The sequence below is a fragment of the Cydia splendana genome, chromosome 24 (assembly GCF_910591565.1).
Source record: "Cydia splendana chromosome 24, ilCydSple1.2, whole genome shotgun sequence".
In the NCBI taxonomy this organism is placed as follows: Eukaryota; Metazoa; Arthropoda; class Insecta; order Lepidoptera; family Tortricidae; genus Cydia; species Cydia splendana.
In genome coordinates, this window is record NC_085983.1 from 8,660,531 (window position 1) to 8,678,802 (window position 18,272).

At 40.7% G+C, this 18,272-nt stretch overlaps 3 protein-coding genes across 3 annotated transcripts in view; 1 reads left to right on the plus strand and 2 right to left on the minus strand.

The window, feature by feature from the left end:
- LOC134802113 (dentin sialophosphoprotein-like) overlaps nucleotides 1-18,272 on the minus strand; it is a 174,580-nt gene that overhangs the window by 93,934 nt on the left and 62,374 nt on the right. The window lies entirely within an intron of this gene.
- Nucleotides 1-18,272, plus strand: part of LOC134802492 (alpha-1,6-mannosyl-glycoprotein 2-beta-N-acetylglucosaminyltransferase-like) — a 57,007-nt gene that overhangs the window by 22,125 nt on the left and 16,610 nt on the right. The gene's annotated exons all lie outside the window — the stretch shown is intronic.
- Nucleotides 332-17,967, minus strand: LOC134802423 (uncharacterized). The gene is made up of 9 exons (XM_063775084.1): nucleotides 17,901-17,967; nucleotides 14,432-14,518; nucleotides 13,359-13,438; nucleotides 11,347-11,497; nucleotides 10,593-10,694; nucleotides 9,752-9,903; nucleotides 5,146-5,217; nucleotides 1,360-1,474; nucleotides 332-587 (listed from the first exon to the last, which is right to left on the minus strand). Exons 1-9 carry the CDS (start codon nucleotides 17,904-17,906, stop codon nucleotides 366-368), a joined length of 987 nt encoding a protein of 328 aa, XP_063631154.1. The 5' UTR covers nucleotides 17,907-17,967; the 3' UTR covers nucleotides 332-365.

An 18,272-nucleotide genomic window follows, 5' to 3' on the forward strand; every position in this document is an offset into this window, starting at 1 on the left:
GTACTAAAGACGAGTGGTTTTTTTTATGTTTTTATTTTTGTACAGTAATTTTATTTACCAAGTAAGGAAAGGTGGGGTAAGATTGACATGGTTTATTTTGCTCGGGGCAAGATAAACAGTATGAGAATTCTATACAAGTGATAGTCTTACCCCGGTGTAGTGATAGGAGTCTCACGAAGGTTTTGTTATTAAAATTTATAATTGTTTATAATTCTCGTAAATGTGAGTAGATATAATATAACCAAAAATATGTTAGTTGTTTTATATTTACATACCTACTCTTTTTTTCTCACAAAAACTACAAGTTATCCGTTTGTTTTGTAAACCAATTTTTAAAACATAGAATTTTAGAAAATTATGCACTATTAAGGCAGGAACTTTGGTGTGGGCATTTTCCTCCTAGCCAGCAGCAACGCCTTGCCCTTCAAGCCCTTAATCTTCACTGGCTTAGGAACTACTCGTAAAGGCTTAGCTGGTTTCTTCTCCACCTTCTTTTCAGAATAGTCGGGGAGATAGTCTATCTTCTGTATCCAGATCAGCTGGAACTCTGGGGGGATGTGCTTTTCTATAATGAATTTTCTCGGGACCTGCAATTTGTGGAAGATCTAAACCAGTGTTTTTCAGTACCTATGTAAGTCGTGAAGCTCATAATGTAAGGTGGGGTAAGACTGTCACTTGTATGGAATCCTCATACTGTTAGTCTTGCCCCGAAAATAAACTATGTTAGTCTTACCCCACCTTACCTTAGGGAGAAAAGCCTTAAGATCGATGTGGATAAGACCGTCTACAAGCTCTTTTGTTGCTTCTGAATCTTGCATTTGTACACATACTCCACTTTAAGAAGAAGTTCGGTAGAGCAGAATAAGAATAATATTATATAAGAAGGAGTGAAGCTCTTCTTAACTACGTATTCAAACACGACAGTTCTTGCGGTTCCTGCATGCCCTATGGTTTCGGCCTTCACCATATTGAATTGTGGGCAAGTAAAGCTGGCAAAATTACATTTTATCCTCTAATTTTTCAGTAAGTACTTAAAACTTAAATAAGAGAAACCAGATTCGTTAACTTTTATTGTATTGTCTACAGAAGTGTCCTTTTTCTAAAATGTATTTGACCACTTTGCTTTATTAAACAATTAGGTACAGATGTAGTGCATAATTGTTTTCCATCGTATTTTCTCGGAAACGTTCGTATTTGTCATGCTACTTCAGTCAACCTCAGTACTTTTTGTACCGAGATTGACTGAATAGTAAGACAGGTTCGTACGTTTCCGTGAAGAAACGATGGAAAATAATTGTGCACTACATGTGTAACTATTTTATTCTTTATTATGTAACTGTAGTTCATTGCTTTACTCACCAGAATTTCGTTCGAAACTTCTTCAACCGCCCCCTTGTAATGTGGTACACGTTCGCTTTTATCCCATTTAGGGATCCTCGCAAACTTCACTTTGGGAAAATCCGGCTTTTGGTACCTAAAAATAATGTAGACAATATGGCGTCAAGTTTCAAAAATATAGCTCGAATCCTCAAACTCGGATTTTTTTGTATCTGTATTTTTTTATATTATTATTATAGTTTTTTTATGTAATTCGACATTAAGAGACCACATACATCTTGTAATTGTAATACGTTAGTTTGAATTGGTAGTTGCAGTTAGTTGTATTGTGGTTGTATTTTATCATAGAAGGTAGGATCGTATACAAGTGGTATACGCGTGCCTCCGTGAGGGACAAAACATACGCAAATGCGACACTGTGATTGGTCGAATTTATTTGTTGCCCACCATAACCCATACTAAAAAAACGGTGCGGAAAAAAAAAATGTGAGACTGTGACAAGGACAAACAATAATAGCGCTTTCGCTGCTGCTCCTACTGAAAGATACATAAGACTATCCCGTTCGCTCATTTCCCCCACCCAGAGTTGGGCAAAAATTAACTTGAATAAGAATAAGAATAAAAACAGAAATTTTATTCTTATTCAAATCGATTTGAATTAGAATTATTCTTGCACTAGTTATTTTAGAATAAAATTAAGGTGAATAAATCATGTGACTCTTATTTTAAATGCGGAATAAAAAGCAGAATAATTATTCTAGAAGTGGGCCTATTCTAACTAAGGTTTTATTCAATTAAAATGTTATTTAGAATTAAGTTAATTTTTGTAGTACAATCGGTTATATTTTGTTAGTTGATTTTCACCCTTCTATTTAAAAGTCGGATTGATTTGATATTTGTTACTATAGTTTAGGTATAGTACACATTGAAGAGTTCCGCTATACACTATCTAGTTCTATCATCCGATCAGGGTGCTTAGCCAACATACCAAACGTTGACCCTCCGTAGAGTTGCGCATAGTCTCTCTCTATCACTCTTACATATTAGTGCGATAGAGAGACAGATAGCGTTTCGTTGTCGTAGCGCAAACGTTTGGCATGTTGGCTACGCTCCCAATGTGCCTAGCCAAGATGCCAATTTTTGTTTTTATTTTAATAACCGAATCATTAGGTAAATTTAGCTGTTCTGGGGGCCTAGCCAACATGCCAATCGCTTGCGCTCCAACAACGAAGCGCTTTCTGTCTCTATCACTCTTACATATTAGTGCGATAGAGAGACAAGATAGCGTTTCGTTGTCGTAGCGCAAACGTTTGGCGTGTTGGCTACGCTCCCAATGTGCCTAGCCAAGATGCCAATTTTTGTTTTTATTCTTATAATCAAATCATTAGGTAAATTAAGCTGTTCTGGGGGCCTAGCCAATATGCCAATCGCTTGGGCTCCAACAACGAAGCGCTTTCTTTCTCTATCACTCTTACATATTAGTGCGATAGAGAGACAAAGATAGCGTTTCGTTGTCGTAGCGCGAACGTTTGGCATGTTGGCTACGCTCCCAATGTGCCTAGCCAAGATGCCAATTTTTGTTTTTAATTTAATAATTAAATCATTAGGACAATTTAGCTGTTTTTAGCGCTTTCTTTCTCTATCACTCTTACATATTAGTGCGATAGAGAGACAAAGATAGCGTTTCGTTGTCGTAGCGCGAACGTTTGGCATGTTGGCTACGCTCCCAATGTGCCTAGCCAAGATGCCAATTTTTGTTTTTAATTTAATAACCAAATCATTAGGACATTTCAGCTGTTTTTAGCGCTTTCTGTCTCTATCACTCTTACATATTAGTGCGATAGAGAGACAGAGATAGCGTTTCGTTGTCGTAGCGCAAACGATTGGCATATTGGCTACGCACCCAAGGTGCCTAGCCTAGATGACAATTTTTGTTTTTAATTTAATAACCAAATCATTGAGTAAATTTAGCTGTTCTGGGGGCCTAGACATTATGTCAATCGTTTGCGCTCCGACAACGAAGCGCTCTCTCTGTCTCTCTATCGCACTAATAAATAAGCGCTTTGTTGTTGGAGCGCAAGCGATAGGCATGTTGGCTAGGCTCCCAGAACAGCTAAATTTACCTAATGATTTGGTTATAAAAATAAAAACAAAAATTGGCGTCTTGGCTAGGCACATTGGGAGCGTAGCCAACACGCCAAACCTTTGCGCTACGACAACGAAACGCTATTTCTGTCTCTCTATCGCACTAATATGAAAGAGTGATAGAGACAGAAAGCGCTTCGTTGTTGGAGCGCAAGCGATTGGCATGTTGGCTAGGCCCCCAGAACAGCTAAATTTACCTAATGATTCGGTTATTAAAATAAAAACAAAAATTGGCATCTTGGCTAGGCACATTGGGAGCGTAGCCAACATGCCAAACGTTTGCGCTACGACAACGAAACGCTATCTTTGTCTCTCTATCGCACTAATATGTAAGAGTGATAGAGACAGAAAGCGCTTCGTTGTTGGAGCGCAAGCGATTGGCATATTGGCTAGGCCTCCAGAACAACTAAATTTACCTAATGATTTGGTTATTAAAATAAAAACAAAAATTGTCATCTTGGCTAGGCACCTTGGGTTCGTAGCCAATATGCCAATCGTTTGCGCTACGTCAACGGAACGCTACCTCCGTCTCTCTATCGCACTAATATGTAAGAGTGATAGAGACAAAGCGCTTAGACCAGCTAAATTGAACCTAATGATTTGGTTAGTAAATTAAAAATAATACGGTTACTGAAACTATGCGTTATGCGACAGTCAATTTGTAAGATTTTAATCCATAAAATAGGTATAAATTAGACAAGAGACTAACTACTATTACATCTACCTAACTATACGTAATTAGTACCTATACGGTACCGGGACTACATTTATATTCGTGGAATATTATTTCGATTAAAAATCATGATTATATTTATTTGATTAAGAATAAGTTATTCTCATTCAATTTTTCCTCATACGAATTATTCCCGACCAAAATTATTTGAATATTTTTGACGGGAATAAAATCGAGATGATTTTATTCCTACGAATTCTTATTCAAATAATGATTTTATTCTTGAATGCCCAACACTGCCCCCACCCATCATGCCTTATCCAGTTAAAATACTAGATTCATGTATTTTATAAAATTGTTGATGTATTGTTATTATTTTTGCTTGTAGGTGTGTAAATTCAATGTTGACGTGTAAAAGTGCCCTTGTGGCTTATTTGCTGAATAAATGTTGAAGTTTTGAAGTTTTTGAAATCCGCGCAAATTGTAAGTGGGAAATTCAAGAAGCAGTGTGGTTACCACCAGTTTGGCTCTGACATAAACGCTATCGAGAACGTAACTTACTTTCTATGCATCTCGCTCGTACTCTCATATTAGTGTAAGCTTAAGTAAATTGCGTAGACGTTAGCGTATATGTCAGTTTTGACACTGTCAGTGACTCATGGTACCTACGGGTACTGGTGAGGGTAACGGGACCAGTTTTCAGCCTCATCGGGTTGGTTGAAGCCTGGGGGCCCTAGTAAAATAATCAGAAGCAGTGGCGTAGCTAGGCGGGGGCGAATGGGGCCTTCCCCCACGGCCTCGCACTTAGTGGGGGCCTCGCAAAGCCAACCTTTTTATTACCTTGGGAAAACACATTGAAATAGGCCTCGCAGATGTGGGTTTTCGCCCACGGCTAGATTGATTCACGCTATGCCACTGATCAGAAGTCAATTTGCTGTCTAATAATTATGCATAGGACACTTCTAAAGGGCCTGGTTGGCTTCACTTACCAAACTAAGTCCCAGTGGTCCATATACACAGGTGCAGGCATTATAATCCCCATAGCTCGGAGAATATCACATCTGGAATTAATATAGATAGGTACAGTATTACACTCGGGTCGAATGCATAGAAAAAAACAACGCGGTTATTTATTGTACAATCAGCAGCAGAATTAGTAACTAAGCGAGCGAGGTGTTCAAAATTACCTTGACACGCTCTTATTCTCTTAACCAGGGGTCTCCAAACCAAACCCCGGCCCGCGACGCGTTCCAATCCGGTCCGCCGACACCCAAAGCGATTGCTGACTGACTGTCCGGCCCGAGGGAACCAGGCTCCAGGGTTCAGAATTCATTGAGAGTGGAACTATTCCTAACAGCAGCAACCAGAAACCTTCTCCCGGCTTAAAAACCAACGGTGGCCCGCGCGAAAGTTTCTGAGGCGCAATTTGAATCAGAATCAGAATCAGAATCAAGCATTTTATTCGTGATAAACTTAAAACTAAGATTACATACAAGAGTATAACTAAAAACTACAAATATTAATAAAGTTGGAAAGCGTTAAAGTTTACCACGAAATGGGCTCGCCTCAGCATAATACTGACCCGAGAGCCAGCGCTGATCTTCCGGCGAGACCATTTGTGGGCCACGAACGCAGCCGTACGACACGGCCCTATCATAAGCTGAACGCAGCCTTTGCAGCAGCGACCGGCGCCATCTTGACTACTGTCTATGGCAGTAGCTGAAAATGACATTTGACATTGACAAGACAATAACAAAAATGGCCATGCCGTACAACGCGATAAAAATATATATATATATATTTTTACCTTTCATTCATTTCATATAATAGCTTTTATAACTACATATATCCGGTGACAACATATATACAGCAAAAGTGATAAATTCAAATACAACTTTGATACAACATAACTAAAGAGGTGAAGTTTATTTTGTCAATGTGAAAGTTCCTCAGTTGACCATGGAGATCATGCCAAGTTTACACAATTGAAAGTTTATACTGTACACTAAGGGAATTAAATTAAATAACATAAGATAGCTACATAAAGACAAAAAAAGATAACCACACGCGCAATTGTAATGTGGGACGAAGCGAAGAAATAAATTACAACAAGCACTATATACATACAGAGTACAGATCAAGTACAGACGCATTGTGTGATCGTGAGGAAAGGACAGAAAAAGCAGGTATACATTATTATTGAGTTGACTATTTGTTTGTAAAACATGTAACATTTTCGGCCAAACAACAAAAAAAATAAAAAAATAAAATTATATTAAAAACAACTCGTATCATGCCGTAATGCCTCCTGTGACTGCTGGTGTTGAAGTATAAGTATTTTGAGTTTGGTTTTGAAACTTGTTACACTTTTTAGGTTCCTGAGAGGGGGGGGAATAATGTTCCAGCACTTGGTTGCGACATACCTAAAGCTCCCACGGAAAGCCGCCGACGCATGACGAGGTGTCATCAATTGTACACTGCAATTACGAGCCCCAAGTGACCTGCGAGTGGACATCCATGACAACTTCTCGAAGAGATATGATGGGGATTTGTATTTTACTACGCCAAAAAGGAGACCTGCCAGATGAAGCTTGCGTCGGTGCAGCATTTTAAGAATATTGTGTTTATTTAAATATGGAGTAACATGGGCTCGTAGCGGGATATTGAAGCAGTACCGAGCACAAGCATTTTGCACCCTCTGTATGAGTCGTTTTGTTTTTGATAAGAGACGTGGGCCATACACCAAATCCATGTAGTTTAGTTTGGACAGAACAAGTGTTTCAATTAATTGAATGCGCAAGGTTTCATTAATAAATGGTCGTATATTATAGAGTAGTTTAAGTCTATAGAAACAGTTACTAACAGTTTGAGCAACATGCTTCTCAAATCTTAGTTGGCTGTCCATGATTAAGCCTAGATTTCGAGCCTCATATACTCTTTCTATTGGTTCACCGGATAACATTACATCCCTAGTGGGTCTGATATTGTTTAACTGGGTTTTGGTGCCAAAGATAAGGTATTTTGTTTTCGATGGGTTTAGCATTAAATTATTGTCGAATGCCCAAGACGCTATATTTGCAAGGTCCATATTTAGTTTTTCTATAGCACTATCAATTTCTGATGGTTTACAAGCAATATATATCTGAATATCATCTGCATAAATATGATATTTGCAGTGTGTAATGCGAGTTCTGATGTCTGCTGTATATAAAATAAACAGGATTGGGCCGAGTATCGATCCCTGAGGTACGCCTTGTGAGAGGGCCTTGTTTGCTGAGATTTTAGTTATTCCATCATTTGAGCACAGTTTTACATACTGGTGCCGCTCAGTGAGATAACTGTGAAACCAGCGCAGTGCACTGGTATCGAAACCATAATAGCTTAGCTTTGACAGTAATAGGTCTATATGGATACAGTCAAATGCCCTAGAGAAATCAAGCAGTACAAGCAGTGTACACATGCCTCTATCCTGTGCGCAGAGTATGTTATCTGTGACATCAAGCAGGGCTGTCACTGTACTGCGTCCCTTCCTGAAACCTGATTGTACATCGGGCAAGATACCGTTGCTCTCAATGTAGTCATTTAATTGTGTGCATACAATCTTTTCTAGAATCTTAGACATACACGGTAATATGCTGATGGGCCTCAGGTCCTTTAATTCGGAGGGGTTAGAGATTTTAGGCAGTGGGCGCACAATGGCGGTTTTCCAGATGTCGGGAAAAGTAGAGGTTAGAATGGAAGTATTTACCACATCAGTTATTAAATCTATAGTATATGGAAATGTCATAATAAGCATTTTTAAATTAATTAGATCATGCCCTTCCGCATTCGATTTGAGTTTTGAAACAATTTTTAGCAATTTATCGGGGCTAACTGGCTCAATATGAAACATAGACTTGTCGTACCTGTGGAACTCGAAGTAAGTCAGCTGAGAAATTGATACTTGTGATACAATAGGTAAGTCTAAAAAATGATTATTTATAATATTAGGGTCGCTGAGAGTAGCTGGCAAATCTATATTATTTTGAGGCAGAATAGTAGTTTTTAGATTTTTCCAAAGGGATTTCGGCTCCTTAATTTTGTTATTTATATTGTATTTAAAAAAAGCCGACTTTTCATTATATATAGCTACATTTACAATTGACTTTAATTTATTATTAATTTGGCCCTCAGGTAAAAAAGTTTGGAGACCCCTGCTCTTAACCATAAAGTCGCGTCAAGATCATATTGAAGTCCTCGCCCGCTTAGCAACTTCTGCTGCTGACTGTATTGTGGATTGTAGCACGGACAGTTTTCCGTAATTCGAAAGACTAGCGCCTATTTTGCGTGAAGGGGGTGGGGGATAGGCTAGTTGATAGCCACTTAAAATAGTAGAAATAAAATAAAATAGAACTTTAAAAAATATCCATACCAAAGACATATGTAACTTCGTATAAGACGAATAAAGTCTAAGGAAAAAACGTGCCTCGGAATTCAAGTCAAAGTCATTCTCGAATAGATGGCGCACACACCTTTAGCCTATCCTCCGCTAGATGGCGTGACGACACCGTTTCATATTTAACAATTTTTACACATATATATCAGTGAATGAACATGGATCAAAATGATATAAAAATAATAAAATCATTTATCCATATATATACATTTTTTGATAACTTTATACGTTTTCATTTTGAGTTTTAGTCGTGTGTCGATAGATGGCAGTAAATTTACTGTGACTACAAAATTTACAATGACAGGACCCCTCTATACTATCTATTCTTTTTGTCCATACTAAATTGTTGACTAAGCATTTTACGTCAAAAATGTGACAGTTACTTAGAAGTGGCGCCCTCATTTATTTTCTACAATTTCTTGTCGGACTATAGTTTTAGTTCGGTGCTGAAGAGATGGCCAGATGGCCATCGCAGGAGCTTATGACTTTATAGGAAGGTTTACGAATTAACTAAATACATGATGTTTTTGAAAGACGGCAATCGATTCAACTTCCCGTGAAATAGGGTATTTTCCTACTAGTCAAATCAGTTACTTTTTTAGAACTGTCAAAACGATTTGCTAATATGGAATTTATATGAAACATTACATCGTGACGTCACGGTCAACTCACCTACTTTTTAGGGTTCCGTACCCAAAGGGTAAAAACGCGACCCTATTACTAAGACTCCGCTGTCCGTCCGTCCGTCCGTCCGTCTGTCACCAGGCTATATCTCATGAACCGTGATGGCTAGGCAGTTGAAATTTTCACAGATGATGTATTTCTGTTGCCGCTATAACAACAAATACTATAAAGTACGGAACCCTCGGTGGGCGAGTCCGACTCGCACTTGTCCGGTTTATATATTTCTAACCGATTTATTAAATAGAACTTGTGTTTAAAAATAACTCCTATCTGTGTTTTTCTAATAATTCTCTGGTGCTTTATTTCATGCATGGTGTAAAATAATTTATTTTAAATACAGTATAATACCCTATTGATTTTTTTCTAATTAAACCTGCTATCTAATGTACCCCAGAAACTACCAAAAATTTTTCGTTATTTTCATTTAATTATACCAAAATATTTTCTGTGCCCAAGAATTATCTGTATATACTTACCTGGTCCAGTTTTCTCGTATCCCCCAACTGGGCCCGGTCCGGGATTTGAACCAGGTACAATGCGTCAACGGATAGCGTGGGGGTAGGCCGATACTGCGGCTAAATTTGATGAACTCCGTGTTGAAGAGATTGCGGACCGCTGAAGTTATCCTCTGAAAGATTTTTTTTTCCTTAAGCGTAAGCGTGGCGTTACGAGAAGCATAGAGTTCTGGGCACCAAGCGTGAGTGTTCTGTTTACATACAAGTTCTTCACGCTTAATACGCCTGTCGTAATGACGACAGATATCTCATTCGCTACGTCACGACTATGCTTCGTGTGCGGACTTGTTTGACTATGTACGTGCTCGTAGCGCTCTCGTTCTACGCGCGTATTAAGCCTCGCTTACGCGACGCTCACGCCTACGCCGTGTGCTGAGCGCATGTGCATCGTAATACGCGCGTAGAACGAGAGCGCTACGAGCACGTACATAGTCAAACAAGTCCGCACACGAAGCGTTGTTGCAGCGAAACGCATGAGATTACTTCTCTTACGTTACGACGCCGTGTGGCTCCTTAAGCCAGTTGAGGGTAGATGAAAACATTACATGATCAAATAATATAGGTTAAAGTCAGGTCGTTCAGTGACTGATCCAGGCGGTTTTGTACTTAATTGGTTAACCAATAAATGTTATAACTACCCGAAAATTTACAAATTGTTTGTTTACTTTTATTTAAATACCTAAAGATACAGAGAATAGTTATGAGATAACCTTACTAGGGTTCGAACCTAGGGCCTCCAATTTCGTACGCACCCCAAAGATTCCAAAGTACCGACTAGACTAGGCTATACTAATGCACTAACCTGGATATGCTCTAAGCTATTTACTCCGATCTGAGGCAGATTATGAGCGTGTTCAAGCATCAGCAGCCTCCGTCCATTTATTTTGTTATCCACAATGCACTCCTACAAGAAAGATAGATATCATATACTGAAAAAAAAAATCAAGCCAAGCCAGGCGTGGCTCACTCCGCGATTTCTTCGCGTCGCTACAAGTACATGCGGCCCACACCAATTTTAGTGTCTAGCAGTAGTAGTTGGAATGGACGCCTGCTCGCGGTTACGCCACCTTGCGGTCATATCTGTCGTAATAGACGCGTTATGTTAGAGAGTGAATCTTATGTACCTAGTACCATCTAGTCTAGTACTATTATTTATTCTGTGTCCAAGCCCGTCAGCGAACGCAAAAAGGGGTGTCATATGTTTGACGCCAATAAAAGACTAGAACCACATACTCCTGTGGATCGTGGATAAGGTGCAAGGGGGTAATTTAGACTGCGGGGTATTATATTATTATTCCGAGCCCACCGTGTCCCACTGCTGGGCAAAGGCCTCCCCCTCTTCTTCCACTCGTCTCTGTGTGGTGGTATATCTGGCCAGCCTAAATGGGGTAATTTAAACTAATCGAAATATCTTCCATGTTTTATCTTATAAACTAGCGTCACACACAACACATATTTTTCGCTATCTGGACATAATATGGCACTCTAGTTAATAATGTAAAACATGGAAAATTTCGATTAGTTTAAATTACCCCGCAGTCTAAATTAGTGAATACCTTATACTCCGGCAGTCCGACTTGCCCCTCCACCCACTGAGCTACATCTTCCTCTGACCAATGGAATGCTTCTGGAAACTTGAGCTGGTCTACCACTATCGCTGTCAGCTCGTATAACGTAGGCGGTGTTTGCAAACATGCTCTCAATTTCCTGTTAACATAAGCCAATAATGATGTTAAAAACTCACGTTTGTTGTATGGGAGCCCCACCAACTGCGCAACTTGGTAAGGGTGCTTACTGAGCATTGCGGCCTAAATCAGCACATGCACACTATGGGGAAGCGTGACATGGGGCGATGCAGACTATGTATGGAGGCAGAGGAGACGCTCTTTCACATCCTCACAGAGTGCCCTTGCCTAATGCGTACTCGTGACTTAATCCTGGGCGGACACACACAAAGTCTCTCGAGATCAAAAAGATCCTGCAGCTGTTTGAAGTTGCAGGTTTGGATCGAGAGTTGTAGTAGGTGGCGATCATAGATCAGGGATGGACGCAGTGATACATAGGCTTTGGAGGCTTATATAGCCCCTAACAAGAAGAAGATGGGAGCCCCACATAAATATTAATTTTATTCTGTTTTTAGGGTTCCGTACCCACAGGGTAAAACGGGACCCTATTACTAAGACTTCGCTGTCCGTCCGTCCGTCCGTCCGTCCGTCCGTCCATCCGTCCGTCCGTCTGTCACCAGGCTGTATCTCACGAACCGTGATAGCTAGACAGTTGAAATTTTCACAGATGATGTATTTCTGTTGCCGCTATAACAACAAATACTAAAAACAGAATAAAATAAAGATTTAAATGGGGCTCCCATACAACAAACGTGATTTTTGACCAAAGTTAAGCAACGTCGGGAGTGGTCAGTATTTGGATGGGTGACCGTTTTTTTTTTGCTTTTTTTTTTGCATTATGGTACGGAACCCTTCGTGCGCGAGTCCGACTCGCACTTGCCCGGTTTTTAGTATTTGTTGTTATAGCGGCAACAGAAATACAGCATCTGTAAAAATTTCAACTATCTAGATATCACGGTTCATGAGTTACAGCCTGGTGACAGACAGACGGACAGTGGAGTCTTAGTAGGTAATAGGGTCCCGTTTTTGGGTAGGTACCTATAAGTTAAGTACCTGCTATTGTAATTCTAACTCTATCCTTTAAGCGCTAAAGTTGTTATCTGGCCCCGTAGACAACATGCCAATCGCTAATGCTACGTAGCGAACGAAACGCAACTATCACTGTCACACTAATATGGAAGAGTGATAGAGAGACACAAAACGATTCGATGGCGAAGCGATAGCGATCGTCACCTTGGCTAGGCCGCCAGTATGGAATCTTTAGGTGTTATTGCTTTTTAGGGTTCCGTACCCACAGGGTAAAACGGGACCCTATTACTAAGACTTCGCTGTCCGTCCGTCCGTCCGTCCGTCCGTCCGTCCGTCCGTCCGTCCGTCCGTCCGTCCGTCCGTCCGTCCGTCCGTCCGTCCGTCCGTCCGTCCGTCTGTCACCAGGCTGTATCTCACGAACCGTGATAGCTAGACAGTTGAAATTTTCACAGATGATGTATTTCTGTTGCCGCTATAACAACAAATACTAAAAACAGAATAAAATAAAGATTTAAATGGGGCTCCCATACAACAAACGTGATTTTTGACCAAAGTTAAGCAACGTCGGGAGTGGTCAGTATTTGGATGGGTGACCGTTTTTTTTTTGCTGTTTTTTTGCATTATGGTACGGAACCCTTCGTGCGCGAGTCCGACTCGCACTTGCCCGGTTTTTTAACAATAGAAAACAATGCCATTAATCGGCAAGTAATCTCTCAAGTGGATTCTGACATTTTAAACCGTAGGACTATACAATAGGTCCATGGACCATGGTACAGTCAGCGGCAGAAGTTGCTGAGCGGGCGCGGTGTTCAAAATTACCTTGACACGCTCTTATTCCCTTAACAATAAAGTCGCGTGAAGATCATTTTGAACACCTCGCCTGCTTAGCAACTTCTGCTGCTGCCTGTACGTACGCTGGTTTTACATAAGGTGCATCTTTCGGGAAGCACGTGCATTCTGCACACGTAGTCTTGTCCGGGGTGGGATACACAATCTGTAAATGCAAGATATATAAATATTATAACTTATATGTATGTAGGCAATTTGTCAGTTTATTATACAGAGCCCACTGTGTCCCACTGCTGGGCAAAGGCCTCCCCCCTCTCCTTCTAGTCGTCCCTGTTCAGTGCTACATCTGGCCAGGCCTCCCCCCTATTCTTCCAGTCGTGCTACATCTGGCCAGCCTCTCAAGAAGGAGTCCAAGTTATCCCGCCATCGCCGACGAGGCCTGCTGGCTCTCCGGTTAGACTCGTGGGGGCTCACGCTCTGTGGTTAACTTGGCCCCGCATGTCGTCCGGCATTCGGCACACATGACAGCCCTTTTGTCAAGCCCGACATTTGTTAGTATGAGTTATAAAAGATAAATAAGTTTATTGCCACTGTTGCACTTCGCGATCAGGCGGCTTAGCACGGTCGCGTTTTTATCCCTTGTCACCATGCCTGTCACGTTCTAACAAGTATGTAAGTGCGAAAGGGACGCGCATAGTGATAGTCGATAAAAATGGAACCGTGCTGAGCCCGCAGATATGAGAAGTTTCCGTTTCTTTTCATAAACATTCCCGGGCAGTCAAGAGGACGGTCAAAAATACGTTATGAGTGCAGACCGCGGACCTGAATGAACTTGATTTCAGCGTTTTAGGCAGTTTTAGCCCAACCGAATATTCGGTTCGGTATAAGCTGAACCGAACATTCGGCCGAATATTCGTATTCGACAAAGTCCATATTCGGCCCATCTCTAGTTAGAATGGTTAAAATGTCAAATGTTCTAGAGAAAGGACTTGCCACGACATATTTCGTACATTTACCCGCGTATATGACAAATACGAACGTTTCCGAGAAAAGACGATGGCAAAGGACTGTTCACTACATCTGTAGCCAAGCGGGTGAGGGAATCAAAATTATCTGTACACACTCAAGTGCTCAGATCACTTTGAACGCCTTAGCGACTTCTGTCCTGTCTGAAGCTACGGGCCACTGATTAGAGTACCTTCCTTCCAGGTATGACCACCGAGGGTTTCCTTCGTGGTATCACTAACTGTTCGCGTTTCTGTTTCTTCGGCGGAGACTCTGATCCCTGCGACAAATGTTCGAATTTATAAATCTAGGAATAATATTGCCTCGGGCGTGATACGAATTTACGACATTAGCCGGGTCCACACAGAGCGAGCATACGCGCGAGGCGATTTCCTCGCGCACAAAACGGCCAGTGTAGACGTAAATTATATTACATAATCGAACGAGCGAGCGAAGCGAACGAAGTTCTTACATTCGACTTGGGACACGCGGCTGGCTAGGGGCACGTCCCGGCATTTCGATGTTTTTAAGCTGAACTATCAGAGGATAGTTTGATACTCAAGAACTTAAGTAAATTTGTTCTAATTTAAATGAAATTGGGTAAACGTGTAGTTGAGGGTATTATATTTTAGTCATTAAATTATGAGCAGGCTCGATCAAGGGGTTATTGAGCTAGAAGAGCTTAGAAGGCTAAAAAGCTATTTGTGAGGGGTCTTGCTATTCTGGTCATCTTTTTGCAAGAAAGTATGGTCGAGTTAGGTATCAAATGTAAGTGCTCGGCTTGCACTTTTCTAATATCATTTTTAAATTTACCATTTTGAAATAATTAGCAAGATAAAAATAACCATAATATAGGTATTTGACATTTGACAGGAAATATTTCGGATTACCCCAGACCACAGATACAGTATCAGTTAAGGGCTCCACAGACCTTGTAATATATCCACGCGATTTTTGATCCATTGCCGCCTATAGTGGGACATAAAATAGTAGAAATTAAATAAAATGGAACTCTAAAATTTCCATACTATATTAGTCGGTCAAACAAGTTTGTCAGTAGAAAAAGGCGCGATATTCAAATTTTATATGGGACGATAACCCTTCGCGCCTACATTTTTTAGCCGCTTTTCTCTACTGACGGAAATGGCTTGACAGACTATAAATTGTTGCCATGTGTAAGCATTTTACGTCAAAAATGTGACAGCTACGTAGAAAGAGGAGCCCTCACTTATTAACCGACTTCCAAATCTCAAAAGGAGGAGATTCGATTGTGATTTTTTTTTGTTTGTTACTCCATATCTCCGTCATTACTGGACCGATCTTGAAAATTAATTTTTTGATTGTATGTATATGCATACAGATTAATCACGTTTTTGTCAAAACCCAGTTCTGATGATGGGATCCATGAGGAATCGAGGGAACTCCTCAAATCTTAAAGGCATACATATAGTGATTTATGTGTTTTATCAACAAATCAAGCATATACATTCAAAAAAGTGACATTTGATGAAGTGGAACTGATGATGATCAGAACGGAACTCTTCAACCAAGCATAGTTCACGTTTGGCGATTTGTCCTCTTCGTTATGTTTGTTAAGCAAGTTAAGTTTTTAAGCCACATTTTTGTCAAGCTCGAGTTCTGATGATGGGATCCACGAGGAATCGAGGGAACTCCTCAAATCTTAAAGGCATGCGTATAGAGATTATTGTATTTTCATCAGAAAATCAAGCATTTTCATTAAAAACTGTCGCATTTGATGAAGTGGAACTGCTGATGATGATCATAACGGAACTCTTCAACGACGCATAGTTCACGTTTGCGATTTGTCCTATTGGTTATGTTTGTTAAGCAAGTTAAGTTTTTAAGCCACATTTTTGTCAAGCACGAGGTCTGATGATGGTATCCAATCCATGAGGAATCGAGGGAACTCCTCAAATCTTAAAGGCATGCGTATAGAGATTTGTGTATTTTCATCAGAAAATCAAGAATTTACATTAAAAACTGTCGCATTTGATGAAGTGGAACTGCTGATGATGATCAGAACAGAACTCTTCAATGACTACACGTTTGGCGATTTCGAATTTCAATTTTGACGGAGCTGGCCCTAGAGCCAGACCTAACCCGGATCCGGGCTCTTATGTGGACCTGAACCTGGACCTAGACCCGGACTTGGACCTGGACCAAGACCTAGACCTGGACCTCGACCTGGACCTCGACCTGGACCTCGACCTGGACCTCGACCTGGACCTCGACCTGGACCTCGACCTGGACCTCGACCTGGACCTCGACCTGGACCTCGACCTGGACCTCGACCTGGACCTCGACCTGGTCCTGGACCCGGAACTGGATCCGGGCCCGGACTCGGACCTTGACCCGGAAAACCAATGATACCTAAGCTAAATAAACCACTATGATTACCTACCATAAAATGCAGGTATAAAGTATAATGATGCCAAACTTACTAGCCCCTCCCGCTCATACCCCCGTACACCGCACCGCACGCGCCGTTAAGTGGGTTAGGTTAGGTTTGAACTGTATAGTCTGTATAGGTCTGTACTGTATATGTCATATCTATATAATGTTCCCTCACAGAACCGAAAAAAGTGGGTTAGGTTAGGTTAGAACTGCGAGCCTTACAGAAACGAAATGCTACTAGAAAAATGGTTTTGGTTAGGTTCGAACTGCAATCCTCACAGAACCGAACTGCTATCAGAGAAGTGGGTTCGTGAGGCTAAAACGGCGACCCTTACAGAAACGAAATGCTACCTACTAGAAAAGTGGGTGGTTTTACCTCCTTTTCTACATATTAGTGCACCATCTATGTACAATAATCTTTCACCGGCCCCCATAGAAGTCGGTTTCCTTTTCTCTTGAAAATTATTTTCTACTATTTTATGTCGAACTATACGAGTAAGTAGGTGCAACAAAGTCAATCGCTCTATATAATTTTTGGCAAACCGCGAGTTCTCAGTTCGGGGCGAACTACTAGTATTGTTTTCATCACACTCGCTCAGTAAATGTAGAATTTCACGCAGGCTTAGTGGGAGTAATAGAAAAAGCGTTTTCACCTCAGCAGCCCGAACAAGGGTACTTTGCTTCTTAAAAACAGTGAGCAAAATGCGATTTTGCTCACTAAGTCATTTTGTCTCACTCAGTGAGCAAAATCGCATTTTGCTCACTGAGTGAGCCAAAATGAGTGAGCAAAATCGCATTTTGCTCACTGAGTGAGACAAAATGTCATTCAATTGACCTTTATAGTCAAATGTCATTTCAACATGCGGGGTCTAATACAAGTTCGATATACTTGGGTTCTATTATCTCTGTCCCTCTAGGTATGTTCTCACTGCTTAGGGTGAAAAATTTTGTGTACTACACGAGATCAAAGTTATTTACATCTCGTGCGCTTTTGAATCCCTTACTACGCTCAAGATTCTAAATTAGATTCACTCGCTACGCTCGTGAATCTATTATAGAATCTTTCGCTTGCACGGGACTCAAAATAAGCACTCGAAGAAATATCAAACTTTGATCTCTTGTTGTACAAATAACTATTTAACTTACGCCCCATGTTGCACAATGTACTATCGTAGCATTGTATATCCTACAATTACAGAAGGCAAGTAAAAGATGTTCAATATTACAATCTGACCAATATTACTTACCGGCATTTTATATTGTTATAAAATCGTGTAAATGTGTACGAAAACTTTCAACAGTCAGTTTGACACGTGACAGTTATGGTCTCGTTTCATTATTTTTGACGATGAAGGTTGTCATAACTCTTCCATACGGCGCATGTAACTGCAACGATTTCGATAGCATACGCAGAGCAAGTGTTAATCATAATTTCATAGAAGTGTGACGTTAAAAATAACACTTGCACTACGTGTGCTATCAAAATCGTTGCAAACTTGTCTTGGCCTGACTTCTAGGAATGGAATTAATCATATTGGGCGCTGACGTATAATGCTCCCTCCACACTCGTGCGCAAATCGCGGCGCGAATTCGCGAACGCGAGTGTGGAGTCGAGTTCA